At 34.9% G+C, this 22,477-nt stretch overlaps 1 protein-coding gene across 1 annotated transcript; it reads left to right on the top strand.

Moving 5' to 3' along the window:
• Window positions 1-164: 164 nt before the first annotated feature.
• Window positions 165-22,271, top strand: LOC123555273 (protein Dr1-like). Its single transcript, XM_045345937.2, has 4 exons — window positions 165-301; window positions 13,720-14,020; window positions 17,444-17,607; window positions 22,036-22,271. Exons 2-4 carry the CDS (start codon window positions 13,789-13,791, stop codon window positions 22,162-22,164), a joined length of 525 nt encoding a protein of 174 aa, XP_045201872.1. The 5' UTR covers window positions 165-301; window positions 13,720-13,788; the 3' UTR covers window positions 22,165-22,271.
• Window positions 22,272-22,477: the final 206 nt, after the last annotated feature.

The following is a 22,477-nucleotide window of genomic DNA, read 5'->3' on the forward strand; positions in this document are numbered from 1 at the left end:
ATGTCTTTGTATGTTAATGTATCCTCGAGATCAGACATTTCAAGATTATCATGTTTTACAAGATATACCACCAAAAAGGTTCCAAAATGTTTAGGAGCCAGTGCTAGGTTAGACCGGCGTATGAGTCCCCTCGGAGGTCCTTGAAGTCACGTTCCCACCTGTTTCCGTACATGACGGATACCGGAATATGTACTGGTCTTTTTTTTTATTATAATTTTTATCTCCCTTTTATAAAAATTCGCCATTTGCAGTACTTTTGAGAAAATCACTAAAAGCAGGAAACAAATTATTTTCGCACTGGGTAATACGGTTATTATTATTTTTATGTCTCTCATTGATCTATGCATAAGGCCTCAATTAACAACCTAGTACTAGAGTGTCCGCTTTGAGTGCGGGAGGTCTGGGGTTCGAACTTCGATCCCCGGCCGCGTCCACTGGCACCAGATCAGAAAGAAAATGCCTCCGTACGTGTTATACCCTACCCCTAGGTATTCTATAAGAACCATGGTCATGAACGGTAAAATATACTAACCCGTTTCAATTGCGCATTTCATACCTAAAACATGCACGCAGTGCGGTAAATGTATACTATGGATATCAAACAAGTGGTAATAGCAACCCCAGCTGATGAGCCTTGACAGTGCTTATCTACTGGAATGTTTCCAATATCAGATGGTCACTTGAATTATTTGTTCATAAAATCATTATTCACAGAGATAACAGATTGCATCATACACCTTTAGAAAGCCTATAAAATTCTCTTTCCAGTGATATAAATTACTTAACAGACACTTGTGTAAGTTAAACCACATGGCTATATAAACACAGGATGTTGACCTGTTTATTGCACCTCGCTGTTAATTGAGATCACGGACCGTGATGCAAAGTACATGCATGTTTTGCCGACACATGCGGGTACCTAAGACCTAATTAATATTCACAATTTTTTTAACGTCACGTGAAAGCTGATTGGTCGATCTTTCAGTAGGCGTTCGAATTTTTAATGTGGGCCGACCCTTTCCCGAGATATAGTTCGGCGAAAATTTAATCAAAGTCACAACTCGGGGAAAATTATTTGTCCGAAAGTCTTCATACATAATTGAAAAATTCAGTCTTTTATCTTTAATTTGATACCAAAAACATGTTTCGGAACCTATTCTAAGTATACCGCATTTTGATTTGAAAAGTATGACCCTTGACCCGAATCACGCGAATGCTGTCAAAATGGCGGCCGATTTTTCAGTCAGGGGTGTAACTGTTTCAAGTTATCACATTTTATAACCCATTTGAGTTATTGCGTTTACTTTCATAACTTGTTTCAGTTATCATAAAATATTACAAAGCCCTCCTGTGCCAGATCCTTATTTTGAATGTGACTAATGCAATAATTTCCTGAATCCTTGGTCTTTTATCTTTCCAGCTATGCAGTAATTTTTTTTACGCAAGGCTGATAAAGTCTTACGCAAATGGTTTTAAAGCTATAAAACTCTTAACATCCCATTATGCTCATCAGGCCATGATCAGACTAAAAGAGAATTTGATTAACCACAGTTTGCTACTAATTACACTTTGATGGTCAATTTGTGAGAACAGCAAAAAGGCTTTTTATGAATAACTTACCTGGGTTATCTATATTTTATAACTCATACAGGTTATAAAATGCTGGAAAAAGTAACTGAAATAGGTTACATAACTTAAAACAGTTACACCCCTGACTGTTTAATTTTCCAAATAGCGGTATCGATAAAAGGCTTCGTCTTGAATACATTCAACGTAAAAAACCATCATAGCCGACGTAAATCAATGGCTAAGTTAATAATTCATACGAGAATATTATTATTTTTTAAATAATACGACGTAAACATGCAGTAGAAAGGGGATTTTGTGGTTGAATACTGTTCGTCTTTTTCAGCCGCACCGTATACTATTACTCGCCGAATATTTTCCGTTCTACTGGGAATCAAATTCCATAATTGCCTGTAAAAATCGATTTGTATATGATTGGAAACATATTCTCGAAACATATTTACAATAAAAACAATTATTTGCATTTGTATTATCACATAGTGTATGTTATGTTGTGGTCACAAATTTCTCGTGACCACTTTCATTATCGAGGTGTTTGAATATTCGGATAAAACGATTCGGATTACTGGCAAGCTGTGTATCATGTTCAGATATTTATGTGTGATATACATATTATTTTTGGGGGACATCCATTGTCTGCTGTTGGTATCATTGTTGAACATGAAAATGGTTTTTGAAAATGAATCATTTACATTATTAATATCATTTTTGGTGGGCAATAGATTGTGAAACTTTGACCATTCTGTAAGTTTCTAGGACTGACAGAAACCCTACTTGCTGAAGGATTTATATCAGTTTTTACAGTACATCAAACGGTGTGTCTCTTGAACTTAAAAGTTATTGCGGCACTAAGAATTTGACTAAGAAACAGTACATTAACATCCCATATTCAGTCAAGCTGCAGGTTACCCGAAAGTACAGTCCATCCAACAGCAACTACAATTAATGTACAGGAAAATCATCGAACGTGAAAACATGCATTGACAAAGTTTACAGAAAGTTTCATTCAATGTTCTTTTAATTATAAAAAGTAACACAAAGTGGAATTTACACAAAATTACTATGATATATTTGCTAAAAGTCTTGACCAGTTTAATATATATATTAAAACATTACCATCTGTATTATGATGATATTTTTTTATGAAATTAAAATGTATTCTAAATATTTTAGTCGGCATCTGATAATGTTTTAAACTAAACAGTGTCTTTTATATGAAGTATATCACTGTATGCATTTGCTTTTAAAAACACTACACTATGATTGATGAACATTCACAACATTGTATCACATACTGATTGTTGGAAATTAAATTGCTATATAATTTTATGCGGAGACTGAAATAAAAAATGAAAAAAAAACCCCTGAATTTCCTTGAATTTTTCTGTATTATGGCAGTGCCTGTTTGCACTACACAAAAACTGATGACAGAAATGGATTCTACAGGAAAAATCCTATCTGACTGTGAAGTTTCATGAGTATAGCTTAAAAAATAAAATAGTTATGAAGATTTGATGTTGAAAATTTCCCTTTCTTCGGTCCGTGAATGCGAGTTGATTTCCTATATAATATACTGGTAAAAATTTCCAGAAAAATGCGACTTTTTCCAAACTTCAATTCTTCATAACTTTTTTATTGTTTAAGATATTTCAAAAATTTAAACTGTTCTGAGTTAGGAAAACACAGCCCTTTAAGATGAATTTAATTAATTTGCAATATTTTGATTTTGAAAATTTAGCTGGGGTTGCTAGTGGTAATTTAGCTTCCATTGTGTACCGGTCACATTTTTTCAATACATCTTATCTTCGAAAAACAACGCGTAGTTTATAGTTATTTCAACGTTACACAAAAAACTTGCTTGAACTTCCCTGGTGAAGTTCCGTTCTAGATTACAAAACCATTCTGATTGACTGTTGTGAAAATGTATGTCAAGCGTCATTTTACTACACGTGTTCGCTAAAATGTGAAAATGCAGCATAAATGTGCAAAATAAATAAAATAAACAGAACAGATGCAGACCAATGTACGATTTCAAATTAAAGATCATATACAAGATGAATTTCATTCATCATTTCGAGTTCTAGTGTAAAATTGTGATTTGTTTTAAATTCTGTTCATGTTTGTTCACGTTTCGACAAACGTGCACACTGCTGTGACCTCTAGACAGGATGTTCATTAGGGAAGGTCAAGCAAGTTTTTTCAGTAACGTTGACGAAAGCATAAAATATGTTGATAATCTCAGCAATATGGAATATTGAGACAATGTGACTGACGCACGATGGAAGATAAATTATCGCTTGTTCAATATACTAGGCACCCATTCACCGAACTGTGCGTTTAAGTTGAGAAATGTATGATTGAAACGGGTTAGTGCACTTTCCCGTTCATGACCATGATTCTTATAGAATACCTAGGGGTAGGGTATAACACGTACGGAGGCATTTTCTTTCTGATCTGGTGCCAGTGGCTGCGTCATCCCAAAGACTAGTCCTATCAATAAGACCTGACATAGCATATTTTAACATTTTGACATCTATCGGTTATGTCAGGTCTTATCGGATCGCCATTTATAACATGTAGTGAGAAGAGAACACACTTCATGTCGCCTTTAATTTTCAAATTATGATCAACATAAATTAATCCGAAGTGAAAGAACACTACTTACACCGAAAATAATCCTTTTTTCAACTGCATATGTGAATAATTACAAAATAAAAGTTACTTTTCATGTATAAATATCGAGTTGTTTCTTTCCACTGTATGTATCGCCGTGTATCTGTATTATGGTGTGCAACATTGCCAGTCTATTCCGAATGTTGTGTAAACACAGTTTATTTTGGGAATCAATTTTAGACGAAATATTTTCCCTCTAGATCACTTGGCAAATACTAGTTCACATGGAAAATTGTTTTCGTCTAAGTCGATTCTAAACATACTATAACCAGCTGAATATGCTTGAAAAATGGCGGAATGTGTATTCAAAACTACACAATTGACATATATTGGATATAAGGGGTTATAAAGATAAATTAAAACGATATTTTACTAGAATACGGTAAATAACGGTAGGCTAAACTGTTTAAACCTGCATACATCGTATATTTTACGTATGAGAAAATGCTACATTCTACTGATTAGGGCCCTTTTAGACGTTACAATGCAGATTGAAAATGAAATGTAAAATAATAAAATAATGAATGTTGAAGGTAAAATGAGCATGTATACGTCTAATATTTTGGACTACCCAAAGATGTTAAAAATGAGTACTGCTAGCTCCCATGCTTGGCACTCAGCACTGAAAGCGTTGTCCCAGGAGGTAAAATAAGCACAGGTAAGTATCTGTTACTTGATATCTAGTTTGTCACACAAGAGCTAAATGTAGCTCATGTTGTACATTGGATTATATGCGAAATTGCGATGTATTACAAAAATGGCAGTGGCTAGGATTACGGTACCGTAATCCTAGCCTCCGAGTCTAGGATTACGGAAGTTCCATATTCCTAGACAACCCTGTGCATAAATGATGATGTAGACTTACTTTTTTTTTCACTTAAAATAGCGATTGTTCATGCTTGTCGTATCATGTTAATGATCCGCCACTTGTCGTATCGTGTTAATGATCCGCCATTTAGGATTAACGATATATTAATGGCGGCAATCGCTACCGGGTGTATAAACAGAGTAACAGCTGTTAAAAATCTGTAGTCAAATGTTAAAAAAGAGAGACACCAAAAAAGAAGGAAAAAACAATAAAAAAAAGAAAAAGAAAAAATAAATAAATAAAAGAAAAGAAAAAATAGAAAAGAAACAATGAAAATGAAAGAAAAAAATGCAAAATCATTAATAACACACACACACACACACACACACACACACACACACACACACACACACCCACACACACAAAAAAAATGGGTCTGAAGTCGCCACCGTTAATATATCGTAACCCAAAATAATGGATCGACGATAACACAAAATAGTATGACTAGCATGAAATCGCTATTTTAAGTGAAAAAGGTATGTTTACAACATAATTTATACATGTTCTAAAATATATTTGATGCCTCGATCTTAAATACTTCAGTAATCCTAGCCTATCCTTGTAGGGCTGTCTAGAAATATGTAACTTCAGTAATCCTAGACTCTGAGGCAAGGATTATGGTACCGTAAACCTAGCCACTGCCTACAAAAATAAAGCTTACCGTTACCTTTAGTAATAAGTAAATACGAAATTGGCGCTGCCAGCTTAATGGGAAGGGAGTGTCTAGGTTCTTCTTCTACATGAGGGACATATCCTACTCGAACTAAAAATGTTCAGCTCAGACAGAGATGTTTATAATAATATGCTGTTATCTCTTGACATGTCTGAGCTGAAATGAATCCTGTATTGAAACCTAACCAGAATTTGTGCCAGAAGTCAATGCCACGCTATAATTTCATCAAATGAAATGCAATGGACTCATTTTTTACTTTAAAATATTTCTATTCCATTTTACTTTTGATCTGGCACAAAACAATACATGAAACATATTTTGAAGTTATACACACAAGTTTCAAATTGGTACCCCTGTCTGCAATATTTTGTCCACCATTGCAGATGTCATGTGGTCAGGGTACTCTTCATTTTGAAAACAAATATTAAAGCAGAATAGAATCATTTTTTATTGACTTTTTCTGAGAACTTTAACCTTCTAAGGTATGGGTTTTTTTTTATGAATTTTATTGAAAATGGTTAATTTTATGATTAAATTAAATTCATAAATAGGTAAAATTTTTATCTTGATTTTCAAAAATAACCACATGCTCTGAACTGTTGCATTACGTCATCAGTTTCTCACAAGAGACTGTGCAAGACGTTGCGGTTTGATACTGGTTAGTTAACCAAATGGGGTTTCGCCATAACGTAATGGACGCAACCATCAGAAAATAAAAACAGCGTCAGTTAAGTTATGGTAGCCAGAAGTAATCCTAATCCTAGATAGGCCTCTTATAGTCAGAATTATTGTACCCCCCGACAACAAAGTTGTAATGGGGGGTATACTGGTTTCAGGTTGTCTGTCTGTCTGTCTGTCTGTCCGTCTGTCTGTCTGTCTGTCCGTCTGTCCGTAGACGAAATCTTGTGCGCACCATCTCTCCTTATCCCCTTGACAGAATTTAATGAAACTTCACACAAGTGATCAGTACCAACAGTAGTTGTGCATGGGGCATGTTAGGTTCTTTTAGAAAAAAAATTTGCAGAGTTATGGGACTTTGTTTTTTTGTTACTATGCTATATACATAGACACAATCTTGTGCGCACCATCTCTCCTCATCCCCTTGACACAATTTAATGAAACTTCACACAAGTGATCAGTAACAATAGTAGTTGTGCATGGGGCATGTTAGGTTCTTTCAGAAAAAAAAATTGCAGAATTATGGGACTTTGTTTTTTTGTTACTATACTATATACATAGACACAATCTTGTGCGCACCATCTCTCCTCATCCCCTTGACACAATTTAATGAAACTTAACACAAGTGATCAGTAACAACAGTAGTTGTGCATGGGGCATGTTAGGTTCTTTCAGCGACAAAAATTGCACAGTTATGGGACTTTGTTTCTTGTTAATATACTATGTACATACAGTCTGCGAATGCAATCATGTGCGTGCCTAATCTACCAAACCCTTACACACAATTTAATGAAACTTCACACAAGTGATCAGTACCAACCCTAGCTGTGCATGGTGCATGTTTACGTTCTTTTAGATAAATATTCTGCAGAGTTATGGGACTTTGTTTTTTGTTACTATACTGTATACATACAGTCTATATACACACAGTCCACATAATTATGCAATCTTGTGTACGTTAAATTGCAATGTACTGTGTCAGTGCATGCGGGGGGTACATTCATCACCTTTAGTGATAGCTCTAGTTTGGTCAGATAGTTTCATATTTGTGACGGGCAATATAACTGGTATTTGGGAATACCCAAAACTACTCCATTACTGAAAACTACATAAATATAACTGTCAAAACTTCGAACGGCCAAAATAATGGAGGAAAAATCACAGTACACCGTCATGTAAAGTTATTGGTTTTATCGCTTGCACATATTGGGTGGTGACGTGATAAACGTTAATCGTGCACAGTATATATATGTAGGTTTGAATGAACAGAAAATTCATAATTTTGGAAATTATTTGATAATTTTTACATAAATCAATGAGGAATTGCAGGGCTCGCGCTGGCATTCGCCAATTGAGCCATTGGCTCAAGAAAACGAAAATTGGCTCAAGAAAATTCCGATTGGCGAAAATCGTCAAAAAGTATGACTTTTGACTTTTGGGGAAAACCTACGTACTAAAAATAGACCAAATTGGTAGTTTTGGACCTCGCTTTGAAATATCGCGTGACTGATTTTCCAATACATTGCCGAAGGCGCTCCAGCGAGAGATAATTGTTGGGCACAGTCTACTTGATTGTGTATTTTTAGAAGCGGGTCATGGTCGCAGTTTGTCAGCTGTGTGGCAATTAAAAGGATGACACCTTCGTCAATTGACTATGATTGCGGATAATCGTTAAACAAACAGCAGTCGAATGTAACGAAGATCACAGGCGGCGCCTTTCAAGTGATTATCGAGTAGTTTGATTTGTACAGGGTCGGTAAACAAAATCAAAGGAACCGTTGGTGGTTGTCTCTAAATAATTTCGGTAATTGACTTTATTTGTCATAATGATAATCGGTAATTTATTGGTGAGCATTGTCGAGTAAATTATTGAAGTTATATATACTGATGTTCCTTACTTATTTCATTTCTGCTTGAAATTGAAAAACATGGCATCAAAACGTAAAATTGACTCTGGCATTTATCCCCCTGCTAAAAAATCAAAAACAGAAAGATCTTTTTGGATAGTTGGAAATCTGGCAATGCTTGGTTAACGTTTGATTCTGAAACTAAATGCATGTACTTCAACCTTTGTAAGAAGCACAGTAAATCAAATACATTCACTTCTGGGTGCCCAGTCATGAAGAAAGATGCTGTTACCAAGCATGCTACAAGCACAGGAGCCTGAAATTCTATCTATAATGCTCCAAAATGGGTAAATATAAAAATGACCCCTCCTATATTTTTATATATATAGGAGGGGTCATTTTTATATTTACCCATTTTGGAGCATTATAAATAGAATTTCAGGCTCCTGTGCTACAAGCAAAGGTATTGTGATTAGTTTATTAAGAGTTTTGTACATGTAATTACAATTGCTCAAGTTGAAAGTCTCTTGTTTAAAAGACCAAATTTAAAGTTATGTTGTTTTTTTTAACAAAGTAAATGTGTTAGCCATAACTACATGTATGTATGTTGCACTTCAGTCAAAATAGCTATCATAGCACCATTCACACTTGAAATTCACAAAAGTTTTCATCCCGCAAACAGCCCCGCGCCCCGCCCCACATCCGCGACATACAATTGGCTCAAAGAAAATCTGACCCAGAGCAGGCCCTGGAATTGTGTCCCCTTTTGATAATATAAATTTTATTTGATTTTTCTCATATTCAGCATTTAAACCCGAATCGGCAGCAATGACAATTTCATCGGAAATTTCCTCTGGACACTATTTTGTGCTTTCCGAGTGTTCCACGTGGTTGTAGATATTGCGTAGATAAGAAAAATAACTCATTATTTCCTAGTATTGCATCAAATTTGTCAGACTATGCCTCTTAGGGATTTTTTACTAGTATAGACCTCCTTTTTTATGAATCTTTATTTTTCTGCAAATAAAGTATCTAATAAGATTTATTTAATATTCACCCAAAACTTGAATTTAAATGGTTCACAGATATAAATGTTCACTCATTTGATTACATTTTCTTTCAAAAGGTAAATAACCAAAGAACATCAATAAATCGTGAGGAATTGAACTGGCACTAATGGATTTAGACAAAATGTTCATAACTTAAAATATATGGTGACAAACCCTTTTTAGCTCACCTGTCACAAAGTGACAAGGTGAGCTTTTGTGATCGCGCGGTGTCCGTCGTGCGTCTGTGCGTCCGTAAACTTTTGCTTGTGACCACTCTAGAGGTCACATTTTTCATGGGATCTTTATGAAAGTTTGTCAGAATGTTCATCTTGATGATATCTAGGTAAAGTTCTAAACTGGGTCACGTGCCATCAAAAACTAGGTCAGTAGGTCTAAAAATAGAAAAACCTTGTGACCTCTCTAGAGGCCATATATTTCACAAGATCTACATGAAAATTGGTCAGAATGTTTATCTTGATGATATCTAGGTCAAGTTCGAAACTGGGTCACGTGCCATCAAAAACTAGGTCAGTAGGTCTAAAAATAGAAAAACCTTGTGACCTCTCTAGAGGCCATATATTTCGCAAGATCTTCATGAAAATTGGTCAGAAAGTTCACCTTGATGATATCTAGGTCAAATTCGAAACTGGGTCACGTGCCTTCAAAAACTAGGTCAGTAGGTCAAATAATAGAAAAACCTGGTGACCTCTCTAAAGGCCATATTTTTCATGGGATCTGTATGAAAGTTGGTCTGAGTGTTCATCTTGATGATATCTAGGTCAGGTTCGAAAGTGGGTCACGTGCAGTCAAAAACTAGGTTAGTAGGTCTAAAAATAGAAAAACCTTGTGACCTCTCTAGAGGCCATATATTTCATGAGATCTTCATGAAAATTGGTCAGAATGTTCATCTTGAGGATATCTAGGTCAAGTTCGAAAGTGGGTCACGTGCCGTCAAAAACTAGGTCAGTAGGTCAAATAATAGAAAAACCTTGTGACCTCTCTAGAGGCCATATTTTTCATGGGATCTGTATGAAAGTTAGTCTGAATGTTCATCTTGATGATATCTAGGTCGAGTTCGAAAGTGGGTCACGTACCTTCAAAAACTAGGTCAGTAGGTCAAATAATAGAAAAACCTTGTGACCTCTCTAAAGGTCATTTTTTTCATGGGATCTGTATGAAAATTGGTCTGAATGTTCATCTTGATGATATCTAGATCAAGTTCGAAACTGGGTCAACTGCGGTCAAAAACTAGGTCAGTAGGTCTAAAAATAGAAAAACCTTGTGACCTCTAGAGGCCATACTTTTCATGGGATCTGTATGAAAGTTGGTCTGAATGTTCATCTTGATATCTAGGTCAAATTTGAAACTGGGTCAACTGCGGTCAAAAACTATGTCAGTAGGTCTAAAATTATTAAAATGTTTTGACCTCTCTAGAGGCCATATTTTTCAATGGATCTTCATGAAAATTGATCTGAATGTTCACCTTGATGATATCTAGGTCAGTTTCGAAACTGGGTCACGTGCGGTCAAAAACTAGGCCAGTAGTTATAAAAATAGAAAAACCTTGTGACCTCTCTAAAGGCCATATTTTTCATGAGATCTTCATGAAAATTAGTGAGAATGTTCACCTTGATGATATCTAGGTAAAGTTCAAAACAGGGTCACGTACCTTCGAAAACTAGGTCAATAGGTCAAATAATAGAAAAACCTTGTGACCTCTCTAGAGACCATATTTTTCAATGGATCTTCATGAAAATTGGTCAGAATTTTTATCTTGATAATACCTAGGTCATGTTCAAAACTAGGTCACTGTCAGTTAATAGAAAAAACGACGTCATACTCAAAACTGGGTCATGTGGGAAGAGGTGAGTGATTCAGGACCATCATGGTCCTCTTGTTCATAATATTGAGGGCATGATTCTTGATTTAAAAAATCAGGGTATTTGTTTTCCTCACATAAGGTGATCATTATGAGATATACTTAGGGAAAATTCACTAGTCTTTCTGCTTGATTACTGTGAAATCATTTTTAATCCCGTAGGACGAATTTTCGCGTATTTCATGCTAGGATCGATGCGCAAATTAAAGACCATGCTATTACTATTTTTATATTTATTTTTCATTCCTAAAACTGAAAATGCGCGAATGAAAGCCCGCGCGAAACTGTCCTTTTTCACATATGCGCGAAATTTCATGCCAGCGAATTTAAATGATTTCACAGTATGTCAGTGAATTGATTATAAAATACACTGTTTCATACCAGTCAATCAGTTGTTAATTAATAGCATATAAATTAGTGCATATATAAGCCTTCCCATAGTGCAACTCTTGTTTTATCAGTTTATCAATGTTTATGTTTTTTCTGCTGAATTCTAAGTATAATTCAGTAAAGGATTTGATACATATGTTAATATCTTAAAAACAGAAGTTCTTCAGCATGGAACATACATGTGTGTTTATTTGGTGTTCCTCATTTATTTACGTTTTGAAAGAATAATAATGTAAACAATTTGGGTGAACAACGTATCTGTGAACCATTTAGGTTCAAGTTATTTGTGGATATTGGTTACATTTTAAATGTATATTATATTTCATTTGCAGCAAAATTAAAGATGTTAAGATGTGATTATATCTGGAAAAAGGAGGTCCGTACTACTAAACTACCACTGTCAGGCTTGTCTATGTCTACAGATCCGTACATTTAAACCTAGAATAAGATTCTAGAGGTATAGATCCATACCCTGAGATGCTTCCTAACAGAAAACCCTTGCATGTACCACAAATTAATTTCATGAATATTCAAGCTCATTGAATAACCCGCAAATGATTGACCGCGGGAGCTATGAGCCAGTTCAGGTGCACTCGGACATTATTGGTGATTTACCTGAAATTTTCACTGTGTATTGCATTTAACCTCCGATTAAAGCAAAATGATATAACTCACAAATATAAGATTTATATCAAACGGAAGGTAATTTTATCCTCTTTTAATATATATAATTTTTATTAATACCAGTCAAATAGTTTTAAAGATATGAATTATAAACCAAAACCAGGTATTGATTTTTACCAATATTCTTAATGGGCAAGGCTTATCAGCTATGGTTGCTACCGCAATGCACAGGTAGAAGCAACATACCTAGGATACAGTATGGGTCCATGAGCCATATACACTTAATTATGTAACAATAATAATGTTTTCAGAGGAAAATAAATACCAAAAAGTCATTTGCAAACTTTTTTTCCCAGTGACAGTGAGCCATTAGCAAGGTGGAAAAAAGCATTTGACATGTACTTTGCTGCAGGGTCTGCAGTTTTTAAAAAAATATTTGAGCCGTGCCATGAGAAAAACAACATAGTGGGTTTGCAACCAGCATGGATCCAGACCAGCCTGCACATCCGCGCTGTCTGGTCAGGATCCATGCTGTTCGCTAACGGTTTCTGCAATTCCAATAGTATTTAAAAGCGAACAGCATGGATCCTGACCAGACTGCATGGATGCGCAGGCTGGTCGGGATCCATGCTGGTCGCAAACCCACTATGTTGGTTTTCTCATGGCACAGCTCATTTCTTTGTCAATGGTTGGCAGTCTTTTTAGGCAAGTGTATAATTTTTTCAAAAAAATCTTTCTTTAAAGCCCAGTTGCAAAAGGTTTACGCACAAAAAGCAAGTAAAAATTAGGTTTGATCCTACTTAGTTATACTAATTTACAGGTTTGCTATTTAACTTTTACCTTTCACAAATTACCTTCGCCTGCCATAGCTACTTAATATTCGAGTAAGAAGTGGATTTTATCATTGTATATAAAAAGGAAATTGTCCCTGCTAATGAAAACCGTCTTTACATCTGCGATTTTGTCATTGAAAATCATGGCAGGCTAGATTAGTTTTTCTAAGACATTTCTAAAAAAAAGTATCAATGTAATTATCCTGTGATCAAATTTACCACTCACACAAAGTGAATGAGAGTCTTTAGAAGTTTTAACCATCGGTAATTACATTTAGCTTTCTACAAATTTGTTGATCAGACAGTTACGCTACCTATGAGTCGGTTCTCGAAAGATTTTCAATTCAGTTTTTTTTGTATAATGAAAATAGACTGTAGACAGTTGGCAAGTCTTTATTCAAACTGATAACAAAAGGTGTGGCTTCCTTTTGTTCTGTTCTGTTAAAGATCTGTCAAATGGCAAGTAATTATTCGCAGTTAGCAGGGAGGCCTGCTATGTCACCTTGTGTGAGTCAGTTAATGAACACTTTGGTTTGATAAGCTACACTCTGAAACCCGAGAGACTGTTATAAGTCTTTGGAGTAATCGAATAGTCTTTTCTTCTTTTTGTTTTTTCAGATATTCATTTATTCTAGACAGTTCTTAAATAAGATATGGTGGCAGTGACAGTGTGAGGGTGTTATCAACATGTCTGCTACAAGCATGGCGGAGAACCGGGATGATGATGAACTGAGTATACCTAGAGCATCACTGAACAAAATGATCAAGGAGATAATACCCAATGTGAGAGTGGCCAATGATGCTCGGGAACTCATACTTAACTGTTGTACAGAGTTTATTCATCTCGTCTCTACAGAAGCAAATGATATCTGCAATAAACAGTTCAAGAAAACAATCTCACCAGAACATATACTAGCTGGTAATGTTTTGATCTGTTATTTGAACATAATAAGTATATAATAGTACCTTGATCTAGATGTTGTATTTGGCTGGAGCGGATTTTGCCAGGTCAAGTGATTTAGTCCGGCTAAATCCAAGAGACCTGAACACATTATACAGGGCTCCAGTCTGGCTAAATCCAAGAGACCTGAACAGGGCTCCAATCCAGATGATTTTTTTTTGTCTCTATAAAGTATTTACTCATCATAATTCTTTTAAATGAGTAAAATGGTAAAACCTGAAATTGACTAGGAGTAATTTTACTCCTGAAATGTTGTAAATGAGAAAAAAAACAGAAATCAGTTTTATAATGTATTTTTGGGGTGTAACACCCATGAATTTGTTTGCAGTTCAGTTTCAATTCAGCATTTTAAGTTTTGCTGGCTTGCTTTGGCACTACCAAATCCAATAGATTATTCAATATACCGGTTACCATTGCCAAGTGGTTAAGGCATCTGCCTCGGAATCGGGAGGTGGAAGGTTTGAGCCCCATAGGGAGCTTTCATCCTGGGAATGTTTGTCATTGGACTTGTTCCAAAATGCCCAGTTTGTGAGCCCCCGAGCTTGTTAAATGAATGGTTACTGTAAAAATGTTTTGGGGACCATACACTACCGTACCATTAATATATGAATTCCAAACTGTTTTTGTTATGCATGCATTGAGTGTATAATATAATTTAACCTAACTTTATAGAGTCCGTTCAATGTGGGAGAATTATTGCCGACCGTGCTCTGTTACGCACAGCATCCAGATGATTCAGATTTTGTATATGCTAGTAAAAAGTCTTTGATTGTGCATTTCTGTATTTTCACATGCATTTTTATATGCTAGAAAATTATCAGACATTCCAATTAGCATTTTTTCAAAGCGTAATTTATGCTAATATGCATCTTATCTGGAGCCTTGATCAAGTTTCTGTTATAATGTTCCTTTTACTCTTTACCGCAGCCTTTATTGATTTGTTTTTGACTAACGAACAACGGGCGAAATCTTCAAAGTTAATTAATTTTAAAATAGAACTGAATGGGTTATTCCTGTTACAGTAAACCTCACCTATAAGGAACTCGGATATAAAGAAGACTCGGTTATGTCGGTTATAAGGAACAGTTTTCAATTCCCCGACCTAATTCCTTCTTTATTCAATGTAAAAATCCTCGGTTATAAGGAACTGGGTTATAAGGAACACTGTTATAAGGAACACTTTTTCAAGTCCAAAAGTACGAAATTCAATGGAAAACACCTCGGTTATAGCGAACAGACATAAAGAATAAAAATGATTGAAAACCAGAAATAAACAGCAGAATCGCTGATGACGTCAGAGTAAAGCCAACACTTTCACGTGCTTTCATGCACATGAATAAACAAAATTATTTCATTTTTATGATATTCATGGATACGATAAAAAGAAAATATATAATAGTATCAGTAACATTTACCAATTACTAGAAGATAGTAGACTAATATTTACTCAAAATTATGTACTACTCTGAGCTGCATGTATTAAGGTGTTTCATGTTAACAATAGTGAACGGAAATCGGTCACGATCACGGTCATACTGTCCTAAACAAATGTGCTAATTACGCGTGATTAACAATGGCAAACAGTCCAGTTTACCAAATTTCCAATTGTAAAAAATAAAGCAAGTGCTAAAATGGACAGTAGGGAATTATAGGTATATAATTTACACTTTAATCCGTATGTCGCAATACAGTGTATGTCAAAACACCCTACTTTTGAATCTTAATGTGTAGTCTAATTTAACATTTTTGTAAAAAAAAAAAATTTGAACATTTCTTTTAATATTGATGCCTATTCACATAACATGCAGTTGAGCAAGGTAAGGGGAGATACTGCAACATATCTTATAGTCATAATGAAGCGCTCTCTAAAAAGAAGACAGAAATAACCGACAAAATATAAACACAAATTACAGTCATTCTTATCGACGTACATTTTGGCTTAGGGTTTAACGCCGTGTTTCAACATTATCTCTGCAATGTAAATGCAGACCTTACCATCTGTCCAGGAAAGGACCTGTACTAGACTCGTAACTTTCTCACATAAAGATTCATGGTTGGTCCAGAGTGTGAGTGTGCCCTTTTCAAACGTTAGTCAAACAGTGTTTGCAATACAAATTGTGTCCATTATACAAACCTCTGTTACAAGGAACTAGTTCGCTATATGGATATAAGGAACCTCGGTTATAAGGAACAATTTTTAGAGGCCCCAAGCTGTTCCTTATAAGCGAGGTTTACTGTATAGAACTGTGTTTAGTGATGAATATCAATTAATGAAAGCTGTCTGGCAACATGCACAAAACACAGGATTTATGGTACAGTACAGAATTTCTGTTTTCTGCCTGTGAAATGCAAACTTTGCAAATTGTATTTTTAGCTAGATTTTATGTAGGTACTACATACATATAACAAAAAGCTGTATCACAAGTTTACATTATAAGGAGTAGCTAACTGATCTTTATGGAATTTTACATGACAAAATGTACCAGTTTCATAAAAGGTCTAAAAAAGTGTGTTTTCTTTTTTTTTTAAGAAGATCAACTTTTAATCTCCAGTTTATACATTGTTCATTAATGGTTTGCCTTTGTATTATGAGGGAAGTAACATATTTTTTTGAATGGAACTGAAAATTTTCATTAGTAAGTAGTTACTATAAAGCACCTTCAATCAAAATATTCTTCACACATGAATTCCTAGCATATTTATTTCAATAGCTTCATTGTACTTACAATTGTTATATTGCAGAACTCTATATTGTAGATTTATTATTTGCTGTGTTATTACAGAATGCATGTACATTGAAGTAAACAATTCTATCATGTATTTAAATGTCTTGCAACCTTATTCTCTACGTATAAAAAAAACAAAGTTGGTATTATTATTTATTATAGTTATACCAGATTTATATAGCGCCCTTTTCATGATAAACACACTCAAAGGCGCTTTACATAGCACAAAGGCAGCCACTCAGGGCGCCAAATTCATCCTCTACTAGCAAAGACACAGAGCGATCTGACAAGAGGGACAGAGTGAGACAAAGCCCCCAGAGCAGAAAGAGTGAAATCCTTTTAGATACGGGTCTGTCCGGCTAACTTAGCCTACATGTAGCTCTTTGCGAATAGATAGTCCGGTTCTTTAACGTGCCCAGTGTATAGCACTGATACATACGAAGCCGTCTTTCCTGGGAAGGACCAGTGCATTATCTATAAATGCAACTACATCAAAGTTCACCAAAGAGAGTCATTCGTTATAAGACAGGAAATAAAGGAAAACAGATAAATAAATACATAAGCCATACATGTATGTATTATAATTCATTTATGTCTTGAAGGAATACACATTTACATTACACAATATTAAGAAAGAATGTTCACGCTATTTCAGCTTTAGACAGTCTAGGATTTGGAGCATACAAAGAGGATGCTACAGAAGTTTTAAAAGAAGCTAAAGCTGTAGCAGCGAAAAAGAGACGGGGAAGTTCTAGACTTGAGAATCTTGGTATACCGGAGGAGGAATTGCTCAGACAACAGCAGGAATTGTTTGCACGGGTTTGTTTCCATTCCTTTAATAATTTTGGTTTGACTGTTCAAAGAAAAGTGAGAGCTACACTGACATTGACAGTGTCTTCAGCATTACAGTTTAAGTTGTGCTTGCATTGTCATCTTAGAAAACATTACATATATTTCAATGGAACTTCACACAAAGCTTTCCAGTCAACACATCTATCAAAATAACAGACAATATACTTGGTTGAATTTAATATAGGTTGTTGCCCTTTTTATGCTCTCCTTCTAAAGAAGGAGGGTTATATTGTTTTGCAGATGTTGGTCAGTCGGTCTGTCAGTCGGTATGTAGACCAATCCGTTTCCAGATGATAACTCAAGAACGCTTAGGCCTAGGATCATGAAATTGAAAGTTGATAGGGAGGTTGGTCATAACCAGCAGATGACCCCTATTGATTTTGAGATCTGTAGGTCAAAGGTCAAAGTCATAGTAACCCAGAACAGTTTGACAGTTTCCAGATGATAACTCAAGAACGCTTGGGCCAAGGATCATGAAAATTCAATAGGATGGCTGGCCTTGACTATCAGATGACCCCTAATGATTTTGAGACCTGTAGGTCAAAGATCAAGGTCACAGTGACCCAGAATAGTTAAACAGTTTCCAGATGATAACTCAAGAACGCTTGGGACCAGGACCATGAAAGTTGATAGAGAGGTAAGTCATGAGCAGCAGATGACCCCTATTGATATTGAGGTCAGTAGAGCTAACGTCAAGGTCACAATGACCCAGAACAGTTAAATGATTTCCGTATGATAACTCAAGACTGCTTGGGCCTAGGATCATGAAATTTGATAGGGAGATTTATCATGACCAGCAGATGAACCCTGTTGATTTGGCGGACAGTAGGTCAAAGGTCAAGGTCACAGTGACCCGGAAAAGTTAAACCATTTCTTGATGATAACTTGAGAATGCTTAGCTTAGGAAATCAAAATTTGATAGGGAAGTTGATCATGATCAGCAGATGACCTCTATTGATTTTGAGGTTAGTAGGTCAAAGGTCAAGATCACAGTGACCTGGAACAGTTAAACGGTTTCCTGAGGATAACTCAAGAACGCTTGGGCCTAGAAACATGAAAGTTGATAGGGAGGCTGATCATGACCAGTAGGTGACCCCTATTGATTTTGAGACCAGAGGTCAAGGTCACATTGACCCAGAACAGTTAGTTTCCGGACGATAACTTGAGAATGCTTGAGCCTAGAATCGTGAAAGTTGATAGGGAGGTTAAAAGGTCAAAGGTCAAGGTCACATTGACCCAGAACTGTAGAACTTTTGTGTACAGTGACTAAATAATTTGTGTTCCTTGTGCATTTACTAAATGCATCAAGGGGGGCATTTTGTGTTCTATGAGCTCTTATTCGATTTGGAAAGTTTTGTAAAAGTTTTTTTTATTTTTTTTTTGTGCAAGTACATGTATCCAGTTATATTACAGTAAGAAATATATGAATTTGGCTAAAATTAAATGCAATGCTTCCTAGCCATCAAGTATCCTAGCCATCAAGTATAGTGAAATATCTAAGTTATATTACTCATTATTAAATATTTTGTAAATTACCGGTATAGCCTTTTTAGCTCTCCATAAATTTGTGAACATTACATTGTTTTACAATGGCAGCATTCGCTGAGTTATCTTCCCAAATGATTTGACAGGTGTCGCTACGGGCGAATAGGTCCTATCATGCGGTGTACTCTCGGCTTTTAGCATAGTGTTCAAACTCTCTTCTTAACCTTTCATGCATTTGACAGCTGAATAAAAAAGTATTTAATTTAAAAGTATTTAAAAAAATAATTCTAATTGTGTAATTTATCAATATCATCTATTCGGATAGCTGTTTCTTCTTCATTTTTTAACATAAAATTTAAAGCCTTGTAAAATTTTCATCATTTCAAAATGCTGGCTAGTTGGCTAGTAATATATAACTGAAATTATTGTTATAGCATTAATTTAAGCGAGTCACATTTCCATTTAATTTATAAGCAAAGAGGGGCTAGCTAATGTAGCTAGTTGAAAATATTGCTAAATTTCACCCCTGAATGGAAGCTTTGTTTCAAATAGACAGTGGTTACTCTGGATACATTAAGTTTGCATAAAATTTCCTATCCAGTGGCTGCATACTGATTGTTATCATAAAAATGTGCATGCCATGTGTCCTGCTAACTCTAGGGGGTTCAAGAATATGTCCTTGAAGCAGACTTAACACTTCCTGCTCCCACTTAGGTGTTAAATGTCGGTCAGTCTGATGTTAATTTAATGTGTATAATAAGTTTTCTTAATACTTTCAACAATTTAAAAAAATAATGTCTAATCGGTGTTACATTTGTTTTTATTTTCAAAGCTTTACAAATTTGTGGTCTGTGTATTAAAAATCCTACAGGTGTTTTTATTAAATGTAAAGATTTATATTTTCATAATATGTGGGCAAGTTGCTGTGAATTTGAATTGACTGAAAATTAAAGAGGCAGCACCATCAAATTAAATTAACACGTGGTTTGTCAACTTGTCAATAGAGATCATTTATGCCTATGGATGATATTTTTCATGAAATATATGAGAAAACAGCTATAATAATTAATTGGGCTGATGGAAAATTGAAGGGACATCTTATCACAAGGGCATATATTCTAACATTTTACATTAATTACATTATAATTTCTATATTATTCAAGATCTCATTGCATTAAGCTGTGTATGCAGATCTTTTGGATTAAGATGTAACTTTAGGAATATATACTGTCTATATTGATCCTTATTTTAAGAATATAGTCTGAATACTTGCACAATGATAAAAGGATTTTCCAAGGAGGGCATTTCAATATTGAAAAATACTTTAAAGCTAAATAAAAGCATGTATTGTCACAATTATAAAACATAACAATCATACAGTCCATAAATAAACTGACACACAGATAATGCACTTCAGAATAGTCCTTACAGCTAGTCTCATATTTTTCAAGGCATAGAATATCAATAAATATAAATAAAGCTCTTTTCTCAATTGCTCAAGGGATAAACAGCTGAACTTTGATGACATTATCGGATACTTTCCAAATCTACTAATATAGTTTGAAGTGCCAGCGACTGAATAATGATGTAAATAACGTAGACAAACTTTTCTAGGACCTATTTGCATGTAGCGCCATCAATACGCGCACCTGTTTAATCAGGGGAATTAACTGACCAATATCGCCCATTGGCCACTTAATAGCTGGAGCACTTTATATTTGTTCTAATATATTTATTTTCAGTCATTCTCTTGTGGAATGTTTTACTATAACATTGAAGCAAAGTTTGAAAACCAGCTAGCCCAGACAAATTTTCCAGAGTTATGGCTCCTGAATTAGGCAAAGCTACAGACTTTTGAGTGTCTGCTAATTTGCTAAATAATAAATATATTAAATTAGTTAGCTGTGACACGCTTATTTAGCAACTTGGGTTGTACTTTTCATAACAATGCTTAAATTATACTTTATTTAATCAATTTTCAAGGTATGACTTGGTTCCAAGTGACTGTGAAACAGGTATATATGAAAGTACATAAAATAGTCCTGTGGTTGGTAATATGACGCAGTTAAGACTTTTTGATTTGCTCAAAATATTATAGCACCTACATTTTCACCAAAATGTGAATTCATTATAAAAACAAACAGCACTTGATCTATCATACTGACTGTCAAGCAAATATGATATTGAACATAACTTGTTTTCACGTCTATAACAACACAACCCTTAGTTTAATGTCGCACAAGTACGTAGCCATGTGCAGTGTGTAATATGTCATACAAAACAGTTTTTAGCTACTGCTACAGTATGTATATTTTAAGTGTTTTTAGTAATTCTAGTAGAGATCAGTAGTACAGGAGTGATCTCAAGTGATATAGAATTATGCAACATGGTGTCTAGAATTACACAATAAAACATGACAATAACATCTTAACATTAGTTTGCTTGATAATTATTTGCAAATTAAGATTATTCCTCAGATTTTAAATTTCTGCTGGAAAACATGAATCCTTTAAAATATTCAATGTTCAAATTATAAAAATTGCAATCTACCCAAACATATTTGCGCCCTATAATACAATAGTATGCATGTTTTTGTTGTAATGGAAACATACGATCGATGTCATTCCAAAGTCTAAAGATGTGCTTAGTGTAAAATGAACATTTGCTTAAAATTACTATAGCTGACTATTCATGTAGTACTTCCCCGTTTTTTACCTCCCTAAACGCGTTTTTACTTAGCAGATTTGCCACAAACAAGTATTTTACATGTATTATAAATAGCGACGTCAATTGAGCCATATTACCAGCCACGCCATATTACAGGCTTTTGTGATATTTCAGAAACAAATAATAGTATGTTATCTGAGATAAAAAAACATTTAAAGTCTCATGATTGACATTCCTTTACAGGCAAGACAAGAACAGGCTCAGTTAGAGCAGCAGCAATGGCAGCAAATGCAGCAAGCATTACAACAGCAGCAGCAGCAACAACAACAAGTGACCAACAGTGGGGAGGATGAAGATGATGATTATTCATAAAATTGTGAAAATTTGTTCCCTGCAAAATTAACTGTTGTTTTGATGTACATCATTTTAGTGACATTGTTTAAAACTGAATGTAAAAATAAAAAAGCCATGAAAATTGATTTTAGTTTAGTCTGTCCTGTAAGCAGAAATAGCTTAACAGCAATACATCCAAACTGTTGGTCGCAGATTTGAATCCAGGGATGCTTCTCAATGATGCTTGGCTGAATATGATATATAGGAAGTCATTTTGCCTGTCTCTGATTTTTTTGAAGGTAGTCATTTACTTCTTAGGGAGAACAGATTACTGTTAATATTGTAGTAACAC

This window comes from Mercenaria mercenaria, chromosome 15 (assembly GCF_021730395.1).
Source record: "Mercenaria mercenaria strain notata chromosome 15, MADL_Memer_1, whole genome shotgun sequence".
Lineage (NCBI taxonomy): Eukaryota > Metazoa > Mollusca > Bivalvia > Venerida > Veneridae > Mercenaria > Mercenaria mercenaria.